At 40.1% G+C, this 26,907-nt stretch overlaps 1 protein-coding gene across 1 annotated transcript; it reads left to right on the top strand.

The window, feature by feature from the left end:
• Positions 1 to 492: 492 nt before the first annotated feature.
• On the top strand, positions 493 to 26,273 carry UBE2J1 (ubiquitin conjugating enzyme E2 J1). Its single transcript, XM_040627535.1, has 8 exons — positions 493 to 676; positions 7,771 to 7,844; positions 8,775 to 8,906; positions 12,214 to 12,298; positions 12,575 to 12,680; positions 15,755 to 15,884; positions 17,117 to 17,236; positions 22,939 to 26,273. Exons 1-8 carry the CDS (start codon positions 646 to 648, stop codon positions 23,215 to 23,217), a joined length of 957 nt encoding a protein of 318 aa, XP_040483469.1. The 5' UTR covers positions 493 to 645; the 3' UTR covers positions 23,218 to 26,273.
• The last annotated feature ends 634 nt before the right edge of the window (positions 26,274 to 26,907 follow it).

The raw sequence follows: 26,907 nt of genomic DNA, 5'->3' as shown, positions 1-26,907 counted from the left end.
ACTCTCAGGCCCGGGGGTCCCGGAGCCCGCCGGCAGCGAGTAGGCCCGGGCCGCTTCCGGCCGCGCCGTTCCTCGCTAATACCCGCGAGCGCCGGGGGGACCCGGCCCGGCAAAAGGTCGGCTTCCGCGGGGCCCTGCCGAGAGGAAGACGAGGGCGCCGCCCGCTTTTGCAGATCCCGGAGCGACCTTCGCGGAGGCCGGCGGGGACCACGCGGCGACGGGCGCCGGAGCTGACCGACCGCCACGAAGCGACCGCCACGTCAGGGCAACTTCACAAAACCCGGGCGAGGGCGGGTGACGCAGAGCCGGCGGCCGCGGCGGGGTTGGGCCCGCGGCCAGACGAGGAGGCTGACCTCCAGCCCGGGCGCCCGGTTCAGCGACGCCCCGGCCGGCGCCGGCGCCTGCCCGGCCCTCAGGGAGGCGGGCGGAGCCGCGGAGGAGGCGGCGCCATCGCGAAGCCCGCGCCCCGCCCGCACGCTCACCCCCATCCCTCCCGCCCGCAGTCCGGGCCGGGGCTGGGCGGCGTCTGCGGAGGCTCCCTCGGCCTGGCCCAATCGGCCCGAGCCGCGCTGACGCCCGGGCCGCTGCGGCGCGGAAAGGTGGAGGCGGCGGGCCGGGAGGCCAGAGCCGGGACAGCGATCCGCCATGGAGACCCGCTACAACCTGAAGAGTCCGGGTGAGCAGGGCCGGAGGCGGCGGGCGGCGCCGCCGGGTGGGCCGGGGAGGGTGGAGTGACCCTGGGCTCCCGGGCCCGGCGCTGCGGTTCCCTCGCGTCCGCCGCCTCTCGCGGCTCGGCTTCGGGGTTTCGCGCTCTACGCGAGACCGCCGCCTGCCGGAATGGTGCAGGCCGCAGGGCGGCCGGGCGGGCACCGGCCGTCAGTCCTGGGGACCGGCCAGTTCCCCGCAGCACCCGGACTTTCCCTTTCCTCATCTTGCTCTCGTAGTGCTGGGTCCTAACTCATCCCTGGGAACAGGTGTAAAGGTGATGTCCGTGGGTAGTAGTTAACAGTCCCTTGCGGTACCTGAGCACAGACCGTCGTTATCCCTTCGTCGCTGCCACCGGACTTTTATTAGCTGTTTGACTCACTTGCATGTGAGCATTTGGTTGTTTAAATATCCCATTTGCAGCATTTGGGGCGAATGGAATTACAGACCTAGAGGAAATATACTGTGCTAAACCAGCTAACCAAAGACTAAGAAAACTAGTTAGATGAGCCGTGTACTTTAGAGCTAACCATGATTTTTGCCAAGACGACTAGCATGATATATATCTATATTCAGTCATAGAGACTTCCTGTATTTGGTGCCGCTGCTTCATTCACAGAACAGCCCAAACAATCCTAGCTTCAAGTTCTTTTCTGGTGCATTATAAAGATGCAAGAAAAGTAAGCAGCTCTTTCATATTAAGGCAGGCTGGAAATGAATCACTAGGTTCTGTAAATGGTATTTATTCCATCTGTACCTTGATAAATTTGTTAGGAGGGAGAAACTCCACAGTTCAGCTCTAAGTGATAATCCTAGAATATTAGTGATGGTTTAACTGAATATTGCTGCTGCTTATTTTTTCCTTCCAAGAAAGCATCTTTTCAGTAGGAATCACCAAGATTACCATTCTTATGGAAAGAGCTGACATTGTAAATTTTTGATTTTTAAAAAAAATACTTAAGATGTAGAAACCTCAGAAAAGTCTGAGGCTATTGATTGAACCGAGCGTTGTTAACTTGAGTGCTCTCAGGCTGAGAAATGTTCTTAGGTGACCAAGTGTGTAGAATGGGTCATAACATTTGGGGGGTCCATAGACCCCTTTAAAAACCTGGTGAAAGCTATGGGCTTTCCAAGAAATGCATTTATACAATTCAACTTCAGTGGGATAAGGAAGCCCCCCCCCCCCCAACACACACACCCTGCCCATCTCTTAAGAACACTGGGGGAAAGAAAGAAAGTAAAAGAGGGAAAGAAAACCTTAGGTTTAGGGTTAGATGGCAGAATGCTTAAATTGTTTAGATTGTGGTAGATTTAAATAAAACTACGTGGGTAAAAATGTATGGTGACTCCTTGGTCACATGGTACCAAGTTCCTTAGGACAGCGGAGGTACTTAGTGGAATGCCCAGAGAATAATGCAAATATAAATAATACTGCAGTTTGGAATGGAGAACTGGTGGGTCCCAAGACATTGTTGTTACAGCACATTGCTCGGTTTCGATAGGTTATCATACCTGAGATTATGAAAAGCTTTCAGAGTTCTCCGGAATTTTGTACATTTCCAAAGTATATGATCTGTCAGCTGGCTGAGCTTTGGTCAGTATGCTTCCGTGTTATAAATTGCTTCCTCTTTTTGGTATCATTTCCTCAAAGGTGTTGTTGCTGTTCTATAGGAGGGGATTTTTTAAAATGTTTGTTTGTTTGTTCTGTTACTGTGTGGATCATTTGGAGTTCATGGTGAAGGTGAATTAGATGATATATGGGACTTACTAGAAATGCTAGGAGGCATGGTGAAAATGCTTCCTTCCTTTGTTTTATTCTCAGTCATATGATACTTTTAGAGTAATGCATATGTGGAAAAAAATGGTTAAAAGCACTGCACAATGTAAGAGATAGAACCCTTTCTCTGTAATGTGCAGTTGTCTTAGAGGTATGGATGGTACAATTAAGAGAATACACATACTGGTTAAGGGCCAGTGTGCTAGCATGTGGATAGTAATTTGTTCATTTTGTAAGTGGGAAAACTTATTTCTTTCTGATTTTTTCTGGAATGGACTTGTGGTTGTGAGCTCCGTATGAAGCCACCTCAGAAGCCTCTGACTTAGTCTATAAGTAGTTGCTCTGCATCAAGCTCCCTGGTGCCTTTCTGGGACTGCTCTGGCCGAGATGGTAGGGTCTCAAAGTACAAAGTAGGGAGACCTAGGTATAAAGAACCTCTTGTGGCAGCTTTCTTCAGAAGGGCCTGTGGGTGTGTTTAGCAGGTGATTGGTGTCTAAGAGATAGATGCAAACATTTATCTGTTCAGCCACTATTGTCAGCAGAGCCAGCAAAATAAAACAAAACAAAACGGATTTGATCACTCCTCAAACTGAAAATTTTTCAGTAGCTTTCTAATAGCTGTGGATAAAGTTCAAAGTAAAGTATTTAGCTTGGCCTTACAGGGCTGTTCATGATTCCATCCTCGCCTTTCTCACCAACCTATTATCCTACAGCTGTGCTCCTTTGCCTTTTTTTTTTTTTCTTCTCCTTTGTATTTTTGCCCTGTATCCATCTTGCCCAAGTGACTGTCCAGATGGAGCTGCTCTTCTCACCTGTATGCCTTGGTCCCTATTGGAACCTCTGCTTGGAGTGGCTTCCCTTTAATCCGTCGGAAATTCCCATTCTTCATGCTTCTTTAAGGTCGAGCCTTGTCCAGCTACCCTGGGCAGACTATTAGGTGGACGATAAGGTAGTCCCTGTATTTGTGCGCACGTAGTCAGCGTTGGTACTGTAATTGTTTGCACCGCTTTCTCACTATGAGCTTTCTGAAGGCAAGAAGTCTCCGTCACTCAGACATTCTTTAAATGTTTGTTGAATGGGTACATTTATAGGGTCTTTCTGGGCAGAAACACTAGTCCTTAAACATTTGCTTAAGTGCCTTCACTATGGGAGCAGGAAGAGGCACTTGGGGAGCAGACATTGGGTTCATATCCTCAATATACCTGCCTCCTGCATTTTACCTATGCTTTGGAGACTGCTTATATTAAGATATCTGCTTTCCGAGAGAAATTAGATACGTGAGAGACAGTGACCTGTAAAAGCTCTCTTTAGCTAGAGCTTTGTCTCCAAAGCCCAGTGTAAGCCTAGTGAGGCAGAGCCTGGGCGTGGGAAGATGCCCATGCAGCCTAGAGCCTGGATCTAGAGGGATCAAGTGGCCTCCATAAAAAAGAACAAGAGCAGGCGTGCAGGTGCTCCCCACTTCTTTCCCTTCCCTGGCACATCTTATCTCACCATAGTAGAAGAATTCCTTGAATAACCATGCAAAGAGATAAGAGAGGAGATGATCAGAAAAAGTTTTTAACTATGTGATAGCAAGAGATGGAGGAGTATGAGGAGTGGCAGACTATGCCCCAGCCCCAGTTCCAGGCATTGTTTCGAAACTTGACTATTCCATAGCAGTAATACTTCTCCTTGGGAACAAGAGAGCTATGCCTGGTTTTGAACCAGGGAGAGAGCCTTATAGCCCAATCTGTTTCTGACCTTAGTAACTTGTGATGGGGGAAGGGGAGAGGGGGAAGGAAAGGAGAATTATATGAAGAAATTATTAACTCCCATTCAATAGGTGCAAACACTGAAAAAGAATAAAATTCAATGATTTATTTAAGGATTTAGAGCTACAAAATGTCAGAGCCAGAAGTTTAATGCAGCCTGATTCAGAATCCATTTTCTTTTGCACTAAGGTGGTTATAATATATGTAATTTCAAGAAAAAAAGATCATGAAAACAGTAGACTAATATTACCTTCTGTTTGGCTGCATGGCTTTAGCTCTCATGTGGTATGTGCCTGTGTGGCCTATGAACTAAAAAATCAGCGTGTTTAGTTGTTGAGCAAATGATTGTGCCTTTAAATACATTCTTAAATCAATTCTGACCCTTTCTTACATCTCTCATAATGTCCAGGTACTACGGGTGTTTATTTTTTTCTCTCCTATTGAACTGGGAGAAGGGCAGAGAAAATGGGGTAAGGGGATGGAATGACATAAAATCTGACTTCTTCAGCTTAATCATTCAGCCAGCTGATGAGGAATGAAGGAAAAATAACCTCTATGGCATTTTTGATTGCCGACGGCAGCCAAATAAATTAACTTCATAACAGCTTCCGTGATTTTATTTATATCTAATAATATTAATTTGAAAGAATGATATTTTTGTGTGGCTTTAAACCAGGGTTTTTCCATCTTTGTTCCATGGGACCCTTCAATAGACTAGGTTGAAGGAGATAAACAGCTTGAAGGTCCTTCCATGCTGGCTTCTTCAACCAAAATAGCTCTGTTACCTCTTTTACATATTGAGGTTCTCATTAAGCTTTTTTTTTTAAAAAAAGGATTTTATCTTATTGTCAAGTAAGTTTGAAAACCATTGCCTTTCATCAGATGCTTGGAAAGAGATTTTTGGAGGGGTGATGGTAAAATTCAATTAAACTAATATTTGAGTGCTTACTGTGTGCTAAGCCCCGAGGAGCCTGAGTGAAGTAAATTGTTTAGCAGGAAAGACTGGTGTTAAGTAATTACGAATGAGATAAACTTTATAAAAGATAAAATACAGAGTGTTATGAGGGCTTACAGCAAGGGGGCTCAATCTAATTTCTAGGGTAGTGGCTTCCAAACCTGACTGACCCTTAGAATAACTTGGAGAGTATTTCTGGTCTCCACTCCGCTCCAGGACGCCTTAGAAATGTTAATCTGTGCAGGTGGGAATCTCTAATCATTCCTCAGCGTGTAGTAGGGAAGGTGTCAGGGAGACCTTCCTGAGGAAGTTGCTTAAAGCCAATCTAGATGAGACAGGGAGTGGGACTGGGAATAGTATTGCAAGCTGAGGAGCATGGTAAGTGCTCGATTAGAAACATAGAGATAGGGGCTCCTGGGTGGCTCAGTGGGTTAAGCAGCTGCCTTCGCTCAGGTCATGATCCTGGGGTCCTGGGATTGAGCCCTGCGTTGGGCTCCACGCCCAGTGGGGAGTCGGCTTCTCCTTCTTCCTCAGACCCTCCCCCTGCTTGTGCTCTCCTGCCGCTGCTCTCTCTCTTTCTCAAATGAATAATTAAATTTTAAAAAAAGAAACATACAGGTACTTATTGAGACACATTACCCCCCATGTTCCACACACGAGGCTTTGTTCAATTCTTTGACTCCCCCAACACCTGCCCCAAGACTACAAGCTCCTTGGTAACCAAAACTATATTTTATTTTGGTTGTAGCTGTAACATCTAGTATATATACTCAATAAATAGTTGATGTTCAAATATTTTGACCGAGTGAACAAAGTCTGCACTATGCCTATAGGGACCTAGTTCAGTGTAGGAGATGGAAAAGAATTAGTAATTATGGAATACCATGGTGACTTAACCTTTTCCCTCCACTTAGGACCCCTTGATTAATGTGAAATTTTATGCAGAAGTCCTGATACACACTGAACTGTTCGGTTGTATGTGTGTGCGAAGTGTTCTCAGTTAACCTCTTTCCCTGTAACATTCCAATCTATACGTCCATATATTTTACTGTTATTGTTTCCTCTGCCTATTCATACCCGTGCATAATTCCCACTGTCTTTCTTTCAGATGTCAGTACCTGACCCCTTTTCTCTAATGTCAGCTCTCAGGTTAGGTGCCCACCTGGTACGTACTTCTCTCTAGCACATCTGGAACTACATCAGTTGTTTTTCAAGCAGAGTTTTGGGGAGCCTTGGGCTACCTGGTTTTCTCCTGGCTTTGCTCTCTACACTAGTATCCTAACATTTTTAGCACCTAAAACTTGAGGTGAGAGGGGCTGGAATCAAAGGATTGATCTTTGAGAGCCAGTAGGGAAGGAAAGAGGGTACAGATCCAGAGAGGATTCTTGGTTGTGATAAGCTGCCAGTAGTCATTAATCATGGAAGGAAAAGGCCCATTAACTCCAGGAGGTGGAAGAAGAATAAGACGAGGAGTAAACAGGTGTGAAATAGTCTTGGGGTGCTAGTTGGAGTGGGCTGGTGGGCTTACCAGAGAAATTCAGGAGCATTAGGTGGCATTGTGTCCCAATGGAGATTGTGGATCATAACTCTATCAGTGTGCCTGCCTCTGTGACTCCCCCCACCCCCCTTTCAGTAATGCTCAGCTGTTTGGGTATAGATACCAAATAAGAAGAGGGTTGGGTTGGGTCAGCTAGCATTGCATTTTATTAGGGGATTATGAAAAAACTCCTAAGAGCCAAGTGTGTGGATAAAGAGGGAAGTGAATATAGGTGTAGGTAGGCATAGAAAATTATGGGGTCTGTGGATTGGAAGTTTTAATTAAGCTGAAGAGTCATTTCAGAAAGGAATTCAAGGGGCGCCTGGCGGGCTCAGTCAGTAGAGCATGAGACTCTTGATCTCAGGGTCATGAGCTCAAGCCCCACATTGGGTATGGAACCTACCAAAAAAAAAAAAAAAAGGAATTCTGTTAGAACAGTGGAGATTCAGTGACCTCTGGGGACACCCATTTATATTAATACAAGATAGTGGGTGGAAATTCCCAAGAGGTGGAGGATGTGGGGGGGGGCGTCTCCTGTTTATGAGCATGAATTCCAGAGGGCACATTTTTGTTAATATAGACATATTAACAAGATAGAGTTGGACGGCCTGTGTTAGAATCCCAGCTGTCATTTACTAGCTTTGTGACCTTGGACAAGCTACATAATCTCTCCATGTTTCAATTTCTTTGTCTGGAAAATGGGAATAAAAATAGTACCTATCTCATAGCATTGTTTTGAGGATTCCATGAGTTAATGTTTGAGTGCTAGCACATAGGAAACATATGTAGGTACTTATTAAATAAAAATAGTACTGCCCTAAATATTTAATTTAATATATATTTCTTCTAATGCCTAGCTACCATGCCCTTCCCCTCTCCAGTTAATACTATTACCTCATAATTAAACTTTCACCATATACTCAGTTGAACTATCCCTCTACAATTTTTTATTGAAGTAGGAACTTTTTCATTAGGTTTGTAAATCTGTGCTAATCTCTTGGAAAAGTGAATTTTAAATGTCTTTATCTTATGAATTTTATTTTAGCTGTTAAGCGTTTAATGAAAGAAGCAGCAGAATTGAAGGACCCAACAGATCATTACCATGCACAGCCATTAGAGGTTAGTTTCCATCTTTTATATGGATGTTAATACTTTAATATTTTAAATGAATTCCTTAAAATTGTTTTTTCATTGCTTTGAGTCATTACAGATATGTTGGTGTGGTTTATTGATGTATTTTACTCCCTGTATTTTCTTAGTATTTATTTCATTAGCCATTCAGAATCCTACATAGCAAATTTCCATTCTCCATAAAATGGTCTCAGATGCTAGATTGGTTTTAGGTTTTGAGTATGAGGGAGGGAGGGGTAATGGCAAGAACCCCAAACTCTTTATAGTTTGGATGACCTGGCCCCTTGAAGGGACTCCTGCAGCTAGTCTGGACTTTTTGCACAAACATTTCTATTTCTTTTCAGTCTTTTCATCTGTAGAAGGAGGGTATTTAAATGTGCTCAGTCTGGTTTCCATGATAATGAAAATACAGTATGTGCAAATATTTTGCACACTGTAAACTGTAAAGTACTTGGGGACTCTAAGATGATGTTGATAGCATATTTATTAATATTACTGACTACTTAAAAATAAATAAGTTCTTAAGCATCTATGAGGGATAATTTTTTAAAGTTTGTTAAAATAATCTACATTTACAGCAATTATTTGATTATATAATAATTATCACTAATTAGTATTCAAGGATTAATTTAACTTAATTAAATCTGTAATCTAATTTATGAATATATAACAATGCTCAGCTGTTTTTAAATGCGTTTGTTTAAAAAAGATTTTAGCTCTCGTGGGACATGAAAACTAGATTAAATAGCTTTTATTTATAACTTTTATACTTGAGATATTTTGTGTATTAGAAACTATTCTAGTAATAATGTGAAACATTTAATATTTCTCACCCAGGAATATTTCTGGTACTCGTTAATAAAGATGATCAAACGTTTTAATGTTATTGATTCCTTGCTGGTTATTGCTTTTGTTCAGGATAACCTTTTTGAATGGCACTTCACAGTTAGAGGGCCCCCAGATTCTGATTTTGATGGAGGAGTTTATCATGGACGAATAGTACTGCCCCCAGAATATCCCATGAAGCCACCGAGCATTATTCTTTTAACGGTAAGAATTCTTGGCTTTTTGGAATGCTTGTGGTTTAACTCTTCATGGTGACTGCAAAGCATGGTTAGCATACTCATTTTCATTAAGAAACATAGGGTGCTTGGGTGGCTCAGTTGTTAAGCATCTGCCTTCAGCCCAGGTCATGATCCCAGAGTCCTGGAATCGAGCCCCACATAGGGCTCCCGGCTCGGCAGGAAGCCTGCTTCTCCCTCTCCCACTCCCCCTGCTTGTGTTCCCTCTCTCACTGTGTCTCTCTCTGTCAAATAAATAAAATCTTAAAAAAAAAAAAAGGAAAGCAAGCAAGCAAGCAGAACGTTGTTATAATTTTGTCTTTGGGGACCAGGACTTGATAGTACAGTCTTTTCCCCAAAAAATAATTCCTAGGAATTATCGATGCTGATGAACGCACAGTTGCCATAGTGTGGTTGATAGGATTCAAGGAATTAGTGGATACAAAGTGCTAGGCACAGTGTCTGGCACTTGGTAAGTACTCAGGAAAAGGTAGTTAATGTTATTATATCTCTTACATCGTCATCTTCAACTTCTCACCTTTCTTATATTCTTTTCCTCAGTTTCCTTATTTTTACGTACGGCTCTGAAAATAAGAACTGTCACAGGGTTCTCAATAAATGTTAGTTACATTATTACTATTTATATCTTAGAATTTCTGTCTTCACATATTTTACCTCCATGTGAAGGAAAACTGTTGATCCAGTTTTCTCTTTTTTTCCTGGGATGTTGTTCCTTCAGAGTAAATTCTTCTCTTACTTATTAAGCTCTCCTTTAATTTGCAAGTATGTCTAATTATCCTCTAACCTTGAAAAAAGCAAAACAAAACACAAAAGCCTTTCTGTATCTGTATCTCTCCTACCTCTTTAAGCTGTTGTCCTATTTCCTCTTTGATAACTTCAAGACATCCTTCCCGTAGTTTAGCCTGTTGCAGGCTGATTCCACATGCTTACTACAGCAGTCTCAGAGACCAGTTTGAGAAATTGCATTGCCTCTTCTCAGTCCTCATCCCGGACCATCTGAGTTAAATATCTGACACACATGGAGGAGCAAATGGTGAAACAAAAGGTATTCATCAATACGTACTAAACTAAAGCTGCTTTTACTTAGATTTAGTGAGTGGAAAGAACATTAGTTTCAGAGCCAATAGACCTGGATTCTGACCACTGCTCTTTCCATTACACCAGGCAGGTTGCGTAATCTTTTTGAAATTCAGTTTTCTTATCTGTCAAGGGTTGTGTATGGTAAATACAATCACAATATAAAGTTCCTAGCAGGTAAAATTTTGTCCTTAACAATTATTAGGTGATGTCGAGAATTGTTAATACCGGCAGTAGGACTGGAGCAGGGTCCTGGAGGGACCCTACTATGTTAGGAGTCACTTTTTAGTTGCTAGATCATGGGGAGAGCCAAGTGGTCCAGGGGATGGGGCTGGTGCATGGGGAAACGGATGGGGGGTGGGTAGTTGGGGCAGCAGCTGTTAACCAACAAGTACAGAAATATTTTAGTAGTTAACCAATGTATGGTCATGGTTAGCACACTGTCTGAGAATCAGCCCTGCCTTCCTGATTTTCAATATTTGATCTTTCTGGTTCACTTCCTCTATTTTGAAAAGTCTTCTCTAATCTTCATTCAGCAAATATTTATTAAACATATGTCATGCATCATGGGGCTCGGTCAGTTAAGCGTCTGACTCTTGATTTCAGCTCAGGTCGTGATCTTAGGGTCATGAGACTGAGCCCTGTGTCAGGCTCCATGCTCAGTGCAGAGTTTGCTTGTCCCTTTCCTTCCCCCTCTGCCCCCCCAATCTCTCTAAAAATGAATAAACAAAATCTTAAAAAAAACCATATGTCATGCACCTTGTAGGTGTGGCAGAGAACAAGTCAAATTCTCTGGCTCCGTGGAGCCTATATTCTAACTTCATGCCTCTTCTTCCTTTCCCTTCCTCTGAGTATGGATATTCTGTAAGTTCACACATCAGCTATTTTCTCTTATTTCTATGAAATGGTTTCTCCGGTCACCTCTGTGAAGTCGGATACCAAACACGTGTATCTTCTTCTGACGTCAGCGTGTCTGTATTTCTGCCTGTCTGCTGTACGTCATCAACAGCTCTTCTCCCAAGACAACAGATCCATGTCCCAAACAGAAATCGTTACCTCTGATCTGTCTCTTTTGTATTCCTGTCTTATGAAATTGCATCATCCTTAGGAAAATCACTCCTGTCTCAGAGCCTCCTGCACCAATGTCTAGTTAGGTGACACCAGGTCCTCAGGTTTTTCCTAGCCTCTGCATGTCTTCTCTTTTAGATCCTTCACGGAGCCTAGCCCAGTACTGTACTCAGAGGAGGACATCAGGACATTATCATATGTCATTTATTTAGATTTCAGAAAGGTGCTACAGCTTCTTTTTTTTTTTTTCAGGGTTTATTTATTTATTTTTAATGTTTTTTTTATTACATTATGTTAGTCACCATACAGTACATCCCTGGTTTCTGATGGAAAGCTCGATGATTCATTAGTTGCGTATACCACCCAGTGCACCATGCAATACGTGCCCTCCTCACTACCCATCACCAGTCTATCCCATTCCCCCACTCCCTCCCCTCTGAAGCTCTCAGTTTGTTTCTCATAGTCCATAGTCTCTCATGCTTCATTGCCCCTTCTGATTACCCCCCCTTCTTTATCCCTTTCTTCCCCTATCGATCTTCCTAGTTCTTATGTTCCATAGATGAGAGAAATCATATGATAATTGTCTTTCTCTGCTTGACTTATTTCACTTAGCATTTTCTCCTCCAGTGCCATCCATGTTGTAGCAAATGTTGAGAACTCGTTCTTTCTGATAGCTGAGTAATATTCCATTGTATATATGGACCACAGCTTCTTAATCCAGTCATCTGTTGAAGGGCATCTCGGCTCCTTCCACGATTTAGCTATTGTGGACAATGCTGCTATGAACATTGGGGTGCATATGGCCCTTCTCTTCACTACGTCTGTATCTTTGGGGTAAATACCCAGTAGTGCAATGGCTGGGTCATAGGGTAGCTCAATTTTTAACTTTTTAAGGGACCTCCCCACTGTTTTCCAGAGTGGCTGGTGCTACAGCTTCTAAAAACGGCTTTTATTCGTTTACAAGTATTTGTGGAGCGGCTGTAAGAAGACAAAAATCTGTGTCCCCTTGGAGATTATATTCTTTTAAAGTTTTCTTTTAAAATTATTTATTTATAAAATATGTTTAATCTTACAAAGTATAAAACATTAAACATATATACAGTTTTTAAAACACCTTATTCATCCCTAAGGCTAACGGGCGGTTTGAAGTAGGCAAGAAAATCTGCTTGAGCATCTCAGGACATCACCCTGAAACTTGGCAGCCTTCCTGGAGTAGTGAGTATTAGTTTAAAGTGAATATACGTCTTCTATAACTCTAATCAGTTCCTCATTAGAAACTATAACACCTTCTTGAGACTGTTTGGATAATTAATTTGATGTTACTGAATAAAGAATAAAAATTCTTACCTTGTCTCAATTTTTGCCGTCATTTTAATAAAATCACCCTACCTAGACCTCTTCAGTGAAAACCTGTGTGTCTTTTTTCCTTTCCAGAGTAAACCCAGTTCCTTTTACAAAACAACTTAGATTGATGTTTACTTTTTATTTCAGTAAGAACAGCATTACTAGCCATCATTGGGTTTATGCCAACAAAAGGAGAGGGGGCCATAGGTTCTCTAGATTACACACCAGAGGAAAGAAGAGCACTTGCCAAAAAGTAAGTTTTGCATTTCTTTCTTTGTTAAGATTTAAATACTATTCTGGGTAGTGACCGTTAGGAGATGGGCTCTGTCTCTTACTTTGTGAGTTACCTTGGTTACAGGATCTAGTCTAGTTTTGCTATTTTAGAATTTCATTTGTGGCAGTTTACTACTCAGGGGTGGCCAGAGTCTAAAGAATTGATTTCATGCTGTCTAGTTTTAGAAAGTAGTTGGTAATATCAACGGCAGTGAGAGGTACTCTCTCTGAGAAAACAGTTCTAGTCATTTGTCTCTACGTGGGCAGCATTCCAGACGGAAAAAACAAAAACAAAACAAAACCCCCCAAAACCCAACGCAGTTGTTTATATGTAGCTTTCCATAAGAATAAAAACTTCTTAAGGGTAGGGAGGGACAGTCCGCTTTATCCATCTTTGCATCTGCAGTATCAGGCTCAAAGCAAATGCTCAATAAATGATCCAGAATAAAGTAAAGGAGATTTTCTTTATCAAGTTATGGTTTCCTAGTGGTATTTCCATCTCGTTTTTTTCAGATGCGTTCTGTCTCTATAACCCAGATTAGTCATCTGATTCAGGGTAGCCTCTCCTTTGAGTAGTGCAAAGACTAATTCCCGCTCTCTTTTTTTAAGAACAACTTCTAACCCAGTTTATTTTTAAATCAGTGTGCATAGGGAAGAGACCTTATAAGAAATCCTATCGAGAGGCTTTCCAATCCTAGAATACTAGACCCAACCCTCAGCAAATGTTGAAGATTCCAAAATTGCAGTGAGGTGAGGAGAACGAGTATTTAAAAGTACTTACGTCCTGTAATTCTTGATCTTGGTCGTTTTCCTGCTTTGGACTCTACTGTCTACCGCCTCTCAGACACATTACGTTAATTAAATGATGGTATTTCCTACCTTAGCATAGCCCAGAACACGTCCTCTGTAGATGTTTGTTAAATCAAATAGATCTTAGTGTCTGAAAGATTTGATAGACTCTTGGATTTCATCAACAACTTTTCTTTTTAAACCTTATTTCCAGGTTCTGGGGACATACCCTACTGCAGCTGTTGTTCACAAATTCTATAATATGTACTTCGAATATATAGCATTTGTTTTTACTTGATTTTCTTTGTTGGCTTTCTATCCTGATACTTTTATCCAGTTCATTTCATGTATAAGGAAAAAAAGAACTTTGTTTATTTGTTCTAGACTTCCCAGTGTAAATAATCTAGGTTCTTAGTCTATGATAGAGGCTTTTTAAAAAACATGGTCTTGCATTCATCCATGGTAGCATATTGTCCTTGTGGATAAACTAATATGTTAAAAATTAACCTTCCCCTTTAAGTTTCATCTGACTTTTCAGTTAAAAGTGGACATTTTTTAATGCAAATAATTTGGATATAGCTGACTCTCAAAAGGATATGGATAGCAGTGCTGCTTCTGGTGAAACAAAAATAGTCAGCAACAAGTACAAGTTAATACTACTTTTACATTTATTTTGTTCACATGAAGTTGTTTAATAAATTTAAATAGCAGGGCGCCTGGGTGGCGTAGTTGTTAAGTCTCTGCCTTCGGCTCAGGGCGTGATCCCGGTGTTATGGGATCGAGCCCCACATCAGGCTCCTCCGCTATGAGCCTGCTTCTTCCTCTCCCACTCCCCCTGCTTGTGTTCCCTCTCTCGCTGGCTGTGTCTATCTCTGTCAAATAAATAATAAAATAAATAAATAAAATCTTTAAAAAAGCATGTTCTTAAAGACCGAAGGCTTTTATTTTATTGATGAAAGTACAATAAAACAATTTTTAAAAAGTTCAGCAATGAAACAATATATCCTTCTATATATTATACATATTTATTTCCACTCATACAAATCCTCAGCACTCTTGTGGACTTCAGGACACTTTTGGCTATATCTGGAATACAAAGGGAAAAACGAAAATATAGAAAAATAAATCTTGGGAAGTCTAGTTAACAGATTTATCTTTAGTCTACTTAATATAATGAGTGATAAATTTCAGAGTCTTTGGATTTTATATGAGTTCTCTGTCTTTCAAGTTATAGTGCTATTTTGTTATTTTTATGTTTTTCCAAGTTTGTATTTAAATTCCAGCTAGTTAACATACAGTGCAATATTAGTTTCAGTTGTAGAATTCAGTGGTTCATCACTTATGTCCAGTGCTTGTCACAAGTGCGCTCCTTAATCCCCATAACCTGTTTAACTGTACCCACCTCTGGCATGCTCCCCCACCACACACACTTCCCCTCTGGTAACCCTCAGTTTGTTCTCTGTAGTTCAGAGTCTGTTACTGGTTTGCCTCTCTCTCTCCCCCCACCCCTAACTTGTTTCTTTTGTTTCTTAAATTCCACATGTGGGTAGAATGATATGCTATTTGTCTTTCTCTGACTGACTTATTTCACTTTGCATAAGTTATACTGCTATTTAGATAAATAGGATTGGTGAATTTTTTCCTAGAAATATCTGAAAATTCTATTTTTGGTGGCTTCTTTACTGTTTTATGTATGTTTCAGCTAAAACATAATTCAAACTTTATAGTGACTTTTTTCCACAGGGTCAACATAGTTTTGTTATGTGTGATCTTGGGGACAGTGTAGTTAGACATTTTATATATTTTGTTGTACAGATGTAAAGCTTAGTTTTCTTTAGATAGTATGTTGGAAAAAAGTGGAAACTAGCCCTGGATTTTTTTTTTTTAACTTTACATTTTTAGAAATTGAGATATAACTGACTTCAGTTTTTGTTGTTTTGTTTTGTTTTTAAGTTTTATTTATTTAAGTAATCTCCACACCCTACGTGGGGCTTGAACTCACGACCCTGAGATCAAGAGTTGCATGCTTTTCCACCTGAGCTAGCCAGGCACCCCAACATGAATTTTTTTTTAACACCAACCTAACTTGTATATTTGTCTCAGAACTATAATATTGTCATAATTGTCTAATTTACATGTAGATGAATATGATATGGAATTATCCAGGGTTCTTTTATTTTGAATTGAATCATTCGGTATTTGAGTGTCTTGAATTAACATTCAAGTATTTGATTTATACGCATTAAAAAAATTATTTCCTACCAGATCACAGGATTTCTGTTGTGAGGGATGTGGCTGTGCCATGAAGGATGTCCTGTTGCCTTTAAAATCTGGAAGTGATTCAAGCCAAGCTGACCAAGAAGCCAAGGAACTAGCAAGACAAATCAGTTTTAAGGTACCCTAAATTTGTAAATAAATTCTATGTGACCCTTTTGTTTACTGCCAAATTCTGGATAGAAAGTAAAGCAATATAGTTCTGTTGCAATAAGGTTTTACAAATAATTTTTTCTTATTATGAAACTAATCATATACATTCCCAAAGGCAGTCCAGCATAGTGATTAAGAGCTTGGACTCTGGTATGCAGTTCTGGGGTTCAGATCCCAGCTTTGCTCTTTATTAGTCGTAGGATATCAGACATATTACTTAGCCACTCTGTACCTTTTCCTCATCTGTGAATAATAATGTTACTTATCTTGTAGGATTCTTATGAGGATTGAGTGAGTTAATACTCACTTAAATGTATTGTATTTAGAACTGTCCCTGATACTTAATAAATTTTAGCTCTTATTATAGAAAGTATAGTAATTTAGAAGAAAATAACAATTGTACATAATCCCATCCCCCCAAGATAACTGCTGTTAATATTTTGGCATATCTCCCTTATATCCTTTTTTCCCACATTTGTCTTATTCAAACATAGAGTTACTTCTGGAATTTAATGAGCTCTATTAAAAAATGTCAACCTGCATTAAGCAACATGCTACCTCCTCCCTGTTCACCTGTCTTACATCCTGTCTGTCCTTTCATATCCAGTTCTTGCGAGAAATTTTTCCTTCTGTTCATTGTGTTGCCTGGAAGAGGAGGTGCTTAATAAGTATTGGTTATTTTTTTCCTTCTGAGGATTCCTATTGTACTTAAAATTGCTTTCCTGAAAATCATAGGGCCAGATGCGTTTTGTACATCAGATTTTCGCATTTTAGAAAATACCAAACATACACCGTATTTTAGTACCCGCAGTGCAATCTGGGGCAGTACCCCATAATCAAGTCTATTATTCCCTCAGCAAACCTGGGAATATTTACACTAATGTGGGATAAAGACTGTCAGTAATCTCACATGTCACACTTCACCTGGAAATTGAAAAAAATTAATTTGGATTTGTGGATTATGAACCATGGGTGTTAGTTTTGTCTCTCACCAAGTAACAGTTCCTTGAGAACAGGTTTTGTCTGTGCTTCTTCCTGAAACACCTAGCACAGTCTTAGACACGTGAGCGCTCAATGTTTAACTGATTGATTGTTGATATTAAATTAGCAATTAAAATAAGTCCAAAAGAGGATGAATAGGTGTGGCTTATTCTGTACATTTCCTGTTGTAACACTGCTCTTGGGTGTACCTTTTTATAGGCAGAAGTCAATTCATCTGGAAAGACTATCGCTGAGCCGGACTTAAACCACTCTTTTTCACTAAATGATTTACAGGATGAGATACCTACAACATTCCAGGGGGCTACGGCCAGTACCTCGGTATGGCTCTTGTCTTTTACATATGTGTATGCCTATATCATTATCATTATCTGCAGTAGGAGGAGGAGGAGGTCTCTAGATGAAATATCTGAATATTTTGATTCTCCTGACAGTTGGATTCCAGCCCACCTCTCCCTCTAATGAGTCATATTATCTTAAGCAAATTATTCATACTTTTTGGGCCTTCTTTCTTGTTAAATAGGGTTGAACTAAATAATTTTTAGGTCCTGTCATCTCTCCAGAATTCTGTGATTTCTCTGAAAAGTTAGTTACAGTATAGCACTACACTCTGAATAAAACCAAATGTACATACATTAGCCACTTTCTAAATAGGCACTGTTTCTTTGGCAGGTTTGATAAGTTGCATTCAGGCACTCAGTTAATGAAGGACTAGAGCCAAAGTTTTGCCTCAGACCTGGTCTGCCCAGTACTGTAGCCACTAGCCACATGGAGCTATCTAAATTTATATTTAAATTATTCAAAATTAAATCTAAAGTTCAGTTCCTCAGTCACACTGGCCACATTTCAAGTAATCCATAGCCACCTGTGGCTGGTGGCTGCCATAATGGACAGCGAAGATATCGAACATTATCGTCTCAGAAAGTTCTATTGGACAGTGCTGCCTTGCACATAGTAAGTGTCCAATAAATCATTGTTGAATGAAAAAGTAAGTGAATACTATGTGTCTTGTTAGTTCTGCCCTGACCTATTGTCTAAATATTGGGGGGTATAGGTCATCAGAGTTTGATTAAGAAAATGTGACTGGGTAGTTGCTAAATAGAACTATCGAGGAAAAACATTGATTTCCTTTCTGTATATAAGAAAACATGTCTTTTTGGTAACAGACTGGTTGAGTAGCTACATTTTTTCCCCCTCTTCAGTTTTAGAGAGGATTTTAAAGGGTCAGGAAAGTTGAAGTAGAAGCTGGCAAATACAGATTTGCCCTTTCCTCAGCAATAACTTACTATAAAGTGGAACTGAATAGTCCTGAGTGGTGGTTCTCTCCTTTTCAGAGAGTGAGATGGGCAGAGACGTAGGTAGGAGAGCGAAGGGGAGAGGGTGTGCCGGAGGAAGTACTTGGAGGACTGGAGATGGAGGTATAAGGAGAAAGTGAATGCTGAGAGTTAATCGGTTTCACATGATCTGCGTGTAATTTTATGAATCGCAGAGGGATATTATGAATTAATTTTAGTCAGTATATATTTTACCTTGAAATATTAAAAAAAGTCAGTTTACTTTTCACCTTTAGAATTCTAATTTTTTATTTTATTTTATAGTTTTTTAAAAAATAGAACCATCCCATGGTTCCAGAGAGGAGGGTGGTTCTCTTTTTTCACCTGTAAGGACAGCCTCCTGATACTCGTGATGTATTTCAATCTGTCTTCAGTCTCCTAAATCTATGTTAAGTTCCCCCTATTGCATATTGCAGTTATACTTATTCTACTTGTAATTTATTTTATCATTAATTATTTATTGTCTATCTTCCCAGCATATCTGTTCCTTGAGGATCAGAGCTGTCTTTCTGTTGCACTGTATCCGCAGTGCCTGGCCTTCTGCCTTGTATATAGTTGGTGGTCAATACATATTTGTTGATTGAATAAATCAATCTTAGGATTGGCACTTTAAAAACATATTAGAAATACAGGCAAAGAAATCAAGAAGTTTAAGTAAATTACATTGCACAACCAATAATATTATTACAGTGGTATTTTCCATTTTGGTTTGGTTTGATTTCTTTTGTTTTAATTTTTATCATTACAGTATAGTTGATATACAATGTTCCAATAGTTTCAGGTGTGCACTTTGATTTTAAAGTACATAAAACTTAAAATTTTTTCATAGATACAGGTAATTGATACCAATTCTGGTTAAAACACCGAGAAGTAATCAATTGTTACAGTTGCAAGTTAAGCTTTTAGTTACATTTACATACAGATTATCTCAGAGTATGATGATATAATTTGATCACCATGGAAGTAATTGAAACTTGGTTTTGGCTAGGGGGGGCTGCTTCACATGCAAGTGTAATATAAATTCACAAATGTTATACATCAAATCCCAGATAAGCCATGTTTTTTTAGCCTTGAGGGGGCGAGAGATTGCCCAAAGTCTAAATACAGCAGATAATATCAGGCCATCTGTTGCTTTTTGATGCAGATTTTTTTAGCTGTGTAGAAATGGGGAAAATACTGATGGTAGTTTTGTGGTCTTCCAGTCTGTTAGATTTTTTCCCTCTTCCTAGGGATTGAGGTCCTGAATGAGCCATTCCATTTTGTATTAAAAAGCAAACACAAAACTCCTTCACGGATGCTGGTTATTCTAGATTATTATAGGAAAATTTATATGTATTACAAGGGAATTATTTGTGACTGTTGGTTTTTTAAAATTAATTAAATTAAATACACATGTCATATACTTCTACCTTCCCAAAAATGATTGCTTCATCTTAACTAAGGAAACGGAAACTGGTATGACTTAAGTCTTCATTCAGTGATAGGTGTATTTGGACAAGTTTAGGTCAACAGCAAAAAGATAGAAGTCCTACCACCAATCATACATACCATTTTGAAAATGTTAAAGCCAGCTTCATGTGAACTGCCAGAATTTTGTCCAGTTAGTCCTTAAACTCCAAGCAGTCTAGGTTTTTCTGAGTCTATAACCTTGGGGTTGTTATCATTTTCTCTTGATGGGATTGTTTTAAATAGGAAAAGTTCTAGAATTTTATGGTATCTCAGCACTAGTCGATAATAGTAATATATTATCAAGAAGGCATCTGAAATACAGGAATCTAATTAAAGCAGTATGTCCCTTGAGTATTTCCATTAAGTGCATGTACTAAAATATCATCTAAAGTCAGTGTTTTAAGGGATGGTTGTTCTAAATATTTTTTTTAAAGATTTTATGTATTTATTTTAGAGAGAGAGAGTGGGTGTGTGTGGGAGGTGGGGGAGGGACAGAGGGAGAGGCAGAGAATCTGAAGGAGATGCCTCCCCATGGGTGGGCAGATCTCAGGCCCTGAGATCATGACCTAAGGTGCAACCACGAGTCAGCCCCTCAACTGGCTGAGCCACCCACACGCCCCTAAAATATGTTAATTATACTAACAGGGGTCTGAAAAACTCTCCTAAGTAATGACTTTTTAAAAATCTAAATCAGGGCGCCTGGGTGGCTCAATCGTTAAGCACGTCTGCCTTCGGCTCAGGGCGTGATCCCAGAGACCTGGGATCGAGTCCCACATCAGGTTCCTCTGCTGGGAGCCTGCTTCTTCCTCTCCCACTCCCCCTGCTTGTGTTCCTTCTCTCGGTGGCTGTCTCTCTCTGTCAAATAAAAAAATAAAATCTCTTTAAAAAAATTAAAAAAAAAAAATCTAAATCAGTGGGGCGCCTGGGTGGTGCAGTAGGTTAAGTGATGGACTCTTGGCTTTGGCTCAGTTCCTGACCTCAGGGTCGTGAGATCAAGCCCCAAGTAGGGCTCAGCGCTCAGCCAGAGTCTGCTTGAGAGTCTCTCCCTTTGCCCCTCCACCCTGCATCTGCATGCACGCTCGCTCTCTCAAATAAATAAATCTTAAAAAAAAAAACCCTAAATCTAGTGTCTCCAATGGGGTATATTAACAGTAACGGTATTACTATTAACTAGCATTTAATCAGCAGTTGTATATCCTAAGCACTTTATATCGTTACTCCTTTTAATCCTTACAACTACAGACTTGGATATTATCCTCACAGTACAGATGAAGGAGCTGAGTCTTAGGTTGAATAATTTGCTTAGGGCCCTGCATCTCCAAAGTGGTAGAGCCAGCCTAGTAATGACAGGGCTCCCTGTTTTAGTCAGGTATATGGGCATTGTATTCTCCCCTCAAACTACTGGGAAAAATAACATGTATAAAATAAAATCTTTAAGCCGAATCAATCTCTTGTGCTGGTTTCTGGATTGATGGCACCTTCATGTTTTTCCTTAAGAGCCTTCCTTGTAGGCCTTGAGCACTTTTGCCGCCTCAGACCCTTCTAGCTTCTTGGCTGAGCTGTCAGAAGAGTGGGAGATTTCAGATGCAGTGTTGCTGCATCAGCTGCTACAACGCAGCTCAGCCCGATGAGGGTTGGTTAAGATCCTGTACGGTGCCCGTGACTGCGAGAGAGCTCATGAAGTGCTGCTGCTTTGTGAATTTGCTCCCTTCAGTGAGCTCCTTGTTCTGGGAGGCCTGCAGGTTGAAGTACCAAGTCCATGCAGCTCTGATTCAGTGTCAGCATTGACTTTTATTTTTAACTCAAAGTCAGTAGTTCCTTTTTTATCTCTGTGTTATGGGTCACTACATTTGAGTGCTTCCAAAGGACAGTTTTAAGAAACTCAGATTAGCCAGACCTTTTAATGTTGAAATGAGTATCAGATTTAAAATGTAATTTCCTCTGTAGGGTAACTTAGATCAGCAGTTTCTTCCCTAATGGTTATAGCTGTTGCCAGGACAAAGCCCATCCTCTTATCTTTTCGAAAAATTTAAGGGGTGCCTGGGTGGCTCAGTTGGTTAAGCCGCTGCCTTGGGCTCAGGTCATGATCCCAGGGTCCTGGGAGGGAGGCTGTTGGGCTCCCTGCTCAGTGGGGAATCTGCTTCTCCTTCTCCCTGCCCCCCCCCACCCGTACTCTCTCTCTTTCTCAAATAAATAATACGGTCTTTAAAAAAATTATTTGAATTACATTATTTGATTTTTTCCCTTCTAAATATTGAAATTTTCTCTAATGGAAGGTATTTTAAATGTTTTATATTTACTCAGTTTTTAAAGTTATTCTGAAGGGTATTGGCTCTAATATAACCAGTTTAAGGTGTTTTCAAAAAAAGAATTAAAGTCCATTAGGTTATTAGAGGTAGAGTTAGGGGGTCTATATAAATAAAATGGAATTCATATTTTGTAGAGCTTTCTTATCTATAAACCGTATTTAAGATTTTGAGTCACGTGGTACCACATTGTGGTTATGCTTGACCAAGCAGTCAAGGTAGAAAGCATTGATATCTTGCGCTTTGCGGGGCCAGCTAGTGTGCCCAAGTATGCTTTACGTACAGAAAGTAACACAATTCAAATACACAGTAAAGGGTTCTCCTCGACTTGTGCTCAATTCAGTTGACAGGAGTTATGAGAAAAAATAATCCTGGCTTGGAAACCACATCTAATTTTTATGACAGTACTGCTGTGAAGAACGTACGGTTTGCAGTTCTTCCGTGTGCTGTGTGATTGTTGGTGGAAGCATGTCGATGTGGTAAGATGATGTTGGAAGAGGCCTGGGTCATGAAAGGCGCACTGTTGAGAGTTAAACTTTTCGCCATTTAGTATGGCAATTTTTCAAGCCGAGAAGAAACCGGATTGCTTCCTTCCTTGGCTCTCCTGCAAGTGAGGTGCCCAGATGTTTAACAGGTATCGCTGGAGTTACACCGGAAGGAGAGGAGAAAGTCATCTATAGGGCAAATGGCTGAACTCTGTCCTCGTCTTATTTGTTGCTGATAAAGTCCTCCTCTGCCTGATGCGTACTCAGAATGAGTTGCGTTGTCGGCTTATTCAGGAGGGTAATTAGTTATGGCATTCAGATCATTCTTGGTAGTTTTGCCTTTAGTCATATTTTAGTGCTCTGAGGTTCTGTGTACTCGTGAATAGAGAACAGCTACATATATACGTTTTCTTTGCCAATTTCAAACAAAATTTCCTTAAATTTCCTAGTATGGAGCCCAGAACCCCTCAGTAACATCCCTTCAACAGCCTGCTCAGCCCGTAGCTAAGAATACCTCCATGAGCCCTCGACAACGCCGAGCCCAGCAGCAGAGTCAAAGAAGGTCGTCCACTTCCCCAGATGTGATCCAGGGCCAGCAGCCAAGAGACAACCACACCGATCATGGCGGATCTGCTGTTCTGATTGTCATCTTGACTTTGGCATTGGCAGCTCTTATATTCCGACGAATATATCTGGCCAATGAGTACATATTTGACTTTGAGTTATAATATTGTTTTGTGTCTTAAGAGCTGTGACTCAACTGCTTCATTAAACGTTCTGCATTGGGTTTAATCTAAGAATTGTTTACAAAAAGATTATTTTGTATTTACCCTTCATTCCTTTTTTGATCCTGATAAATTCAGTATAGAGACAGCTAGACTTTCAGACTGTGTCTGCTTAGTTTAAGGGACTGGGAGTTGAAGTTCCTTGTCTCACCATATGACCTGCTTTACAGAGAAATAACTTACTGTTGTTTCTCATGCCTCAGCTGCTTTTTATGTAAATTTGTGATACTTTTCTTCTGTATGACCCTTTGAAATTTTTGGATTAAAGAAGGTGTTTTAAGTTCCAGTGAGTATTACTAATTACTCAATACCGTTTATTGAGTACTCTGTTTCTACTTATGTAGAATGATATAGGGGTAAGAGTTGAAAAGGGAAAGTAGAGCTCTTCAAGTAGCTTGCTGAGAATGTCATTCATAGGAGATATACTGGGATGCCCATTCTGTGACTTACTTTGTGTCCTAAATGTTGTTCAGTGAAAGTAACTATTTCAGTCAAACATTTATGAGGAAATGAGATTACATCTTTGTTATTGGATGTTATTTGGAGGGAATAATGCTTTGTAACCACTTTGATATGCTGTTATCCCCTTCTCTCCCAAATGCACACAAGATTTACAAAGAAAGAAAGGAAACAGTCTTCCATAAATCTTTTTTAAAGGAAAGAAGGGTCCATGCCAGGAAATCACTTGATTTTCTTCCAGAAATCAAATGGAAAGATCTTCAGATTTTAATGTTTGCTCTGCTTTGAATTGTATCTCTTTTGAAGGTATTATATGCCTAGCTCTGTAATCACTATAAATTTAATTATTCCAGGAATATGTATAATGTTGAAATATTTCATGTACCATTTTAATAGAAAAGTTCAGGGCCCAAGTAACAGTGATAGAAATTAGGAAAACCTTTACTTAGAATTGTCCACCTAATCGAAGCCCAAGAAATAATTTTCAGTGCGAAGTCAATATATAGGTTATGCTAGCTAGCTCCGTGGATTCTAGCAGAGAATTTCATCATCATAATGCCTGGTGAGAACATAGAATCATAGAAGAACATTGCCTTCAACACGTTCAGTAGCAGCATTGAGGGCACTCCTGAGAGTATTTGTTAATGAAGATTTAATTTTTAAATACAGGCAGTCCCCTGCTTTCAAATAGGTTATGTTCTAAAAGTGCATTTGTGAGTTACTTTTTTTTTTTTTTTTAACAACTCAGTGTTGTAAATGGCGTTCAGGTTCTAGACAAGTCCAAAAAGCTAGTTCGTAATGTATCTTGAACACTTTGGGGGATGGTGTTCATAAAGTCCTGAATGTAGTTTTAACTAACTGAAATTATGGGCAAGATAGAAACAATTTGTAAAATAGTATTAAAGGCAAATTTAATTTTACTGCTGCTATGGACTTTGGTTCTGTTATCAGACACAATTTCTATTTTCATCTAATAGCCATCTTTCCTTTATGTCCATATCTAAAGTAAGAACATACTGTATACTATTATATAATACATAATTGTCTTAAACTTTAATAAATTAGCATTTTAAAAGTGTTTACAGATTGTTTCTGTTACATCTACAGCCGAAGTTGGTAAAGTCTTAAAAAAAGCTCAAGGACTTTATGAGGACCCCCTATGTCAGGAAAATTATAGGTGACCATTTTATAACTTTATTGCCATGAGAAAGCACAATCTGAAGTGTCGGTTTGGAACGCAAAATATTAGAGATATTGGTTCAGTGGTCTCCTAGCAAGAGGAGATAATGGGGAAGACCAGATAATGTTATCAGCTGAGAAGAAGAAAGTCCCCTGCTCTCAGCCTGTGCTGAGATTAATCGTGTGCTCTCTTCCTTCCACTTCCTCCACTTCCTCTCAGTCAAACCTGAGCCGGCCTCTGGACTATGTAGTCTTGTTACATGTTTCCATGGTGTGTACCAATACTTTAAGATTGATTAAGCCAAGAAGATTTTGCACTGAGCTGGTCCTTCTCTGTCTGATTTGCCTCTCTTCCCTCCCCTATCAAATGACAGACCACCTTCTTGTTTGTGTTGGCATTTTTTAAGCACCCGATACACGTATCTGTAAGTGGCATATTTTTGTTCTTTCCCTTTCGGCTCACAGAGGCTACCTAAAAATCCTTAAGTTGTCAGCCAGGTCCCCATTGTGGAGTTGATGAGCAAAATCAATCTTTGGGGCTATTCGTACTTGAACATCACCCAAAGAGACTTCAGAAAACTGTTACTTTTTAAGCCCCAGTTTATCCCTTTAATTAGAGTGCAAGGACAAAACTAGGTGTGTGATCTGGTTGGTAAAAGCTTAGGACTCCTTCCCCCAGTCCTCAGATTTAGGTAATTCATGGCTTTTTCTTTGACCTACAAAGCACATGACTACATAGCAAGGTAGTTAAAATAGCATGCTCGAAAAAAATAGATAATGTCTGTTTCCCCTGTAACTGTCGAAGCCAATGAAAGCTTTCAAATTTTATGTATTGTGGGGCTTTTATGTAGCACTTTACGTTTTCATGCTGCTTATTGTTTTATTCTACTGAAATAAATGAATTTCATCAAAATTCTCAATGAATTTTTTTTAAAAAACTTTAAAATTGTTAATCATTTTGACTATAGGAATATAATATTTCCTATTTCAGGAGAATAAGAAATCTTTTTTTATTTTTGGCTATGAATAAACTTTCTGGTATCTTGAGACCTCCCATTTTTGTAGACCAGAGTCTGTAAACAGGCGAACCTCACACTTCTGGACTTACTTGAGTAGAAATCTAGCCTGAAGTACTGAAAAACCTATACTGTTGCATTATTTGCAAGTAAGTATATGAAAAGTGAATGCATTTAGTGAACCTGACTCTTAACAAAGACTAATGTGCACATGAGCACGGGTACTGTTTAAGCCTTGGGGGAGGCTGTACATTGCTCAGAAGCTGTTTGGAACGCCTCTTGAACAGTCGCCTTCGGGACTAGTTTGAGCTGCTCAATAAAACCAGTGACTTCATTCATACCGTGTTTTGACCACAAGTTGTATTCTTTATGTTATTCGGTCTTCTGTCATTCTGCCTCCTTAAATATTCTCTCCTGTCTTACCACTTCTCTTAGTGTTCACTGCCATTACCCTAATGAGCCTTCAACTCCCCTGAATTAGTGCAATAACCTCTAACAAGTCCCCAGTCTTGCCCCATTCCTCACCCCGCCACCAGAGTCCTCCAGTGTGCAGGTCTGGTTCTGTCTCTTAAGATAAGCTCACACCCTCAATGGAGGTTACAAGGCTGTGTGTAACCAGAGTCCCACTGAGCTTTCTGGCCTAATCGGACAGCAAATGCTTACCGGGGCCTTTCCACAGCTCTGAGCTTGAGCCACTGGGGCCGAGCCTCTGTTCTGAGAGAAATGAACAAATGTTAAAGCTATGTATCCACTGCCTCGCGCCCTATACAAAACTTAACTCAAAATGGATCCAAGACCTTAATGGGAAGAGCAAAAACTATAAAATTGTTAGAAGAAAGCATACTAAATCTTCGTGACCACAAGTGAGGCAGTGGTTTCTTAGATATAAGACCAAAAGCACAAGTAACCAAGGAAAAACTAGATAAATTATACTTTATCAAAACAAGTCCTTTGTGTTTCAAAGAACATCATTAATAAA

The sequence above is a fragment of the Ursus maritimus genome, unplaced genomic scaffold, assembly GCF_017311325.1.
Source record: "Ursus maritimus isolate PB19 unplaced genomic scaffold, ASM1731132v1 scaffold_13, whole genome shotgun sequence".
NCBI lineage: Eukaryota > Metazoa > Chordata > Mammalia > Carnivora > Ursidae > Ursus > Ursus maritimus.
Note: the sequence above shows the minus strand (reverse complement) of the source record. Positions and strands in the feature narration are given on the sequence as shown.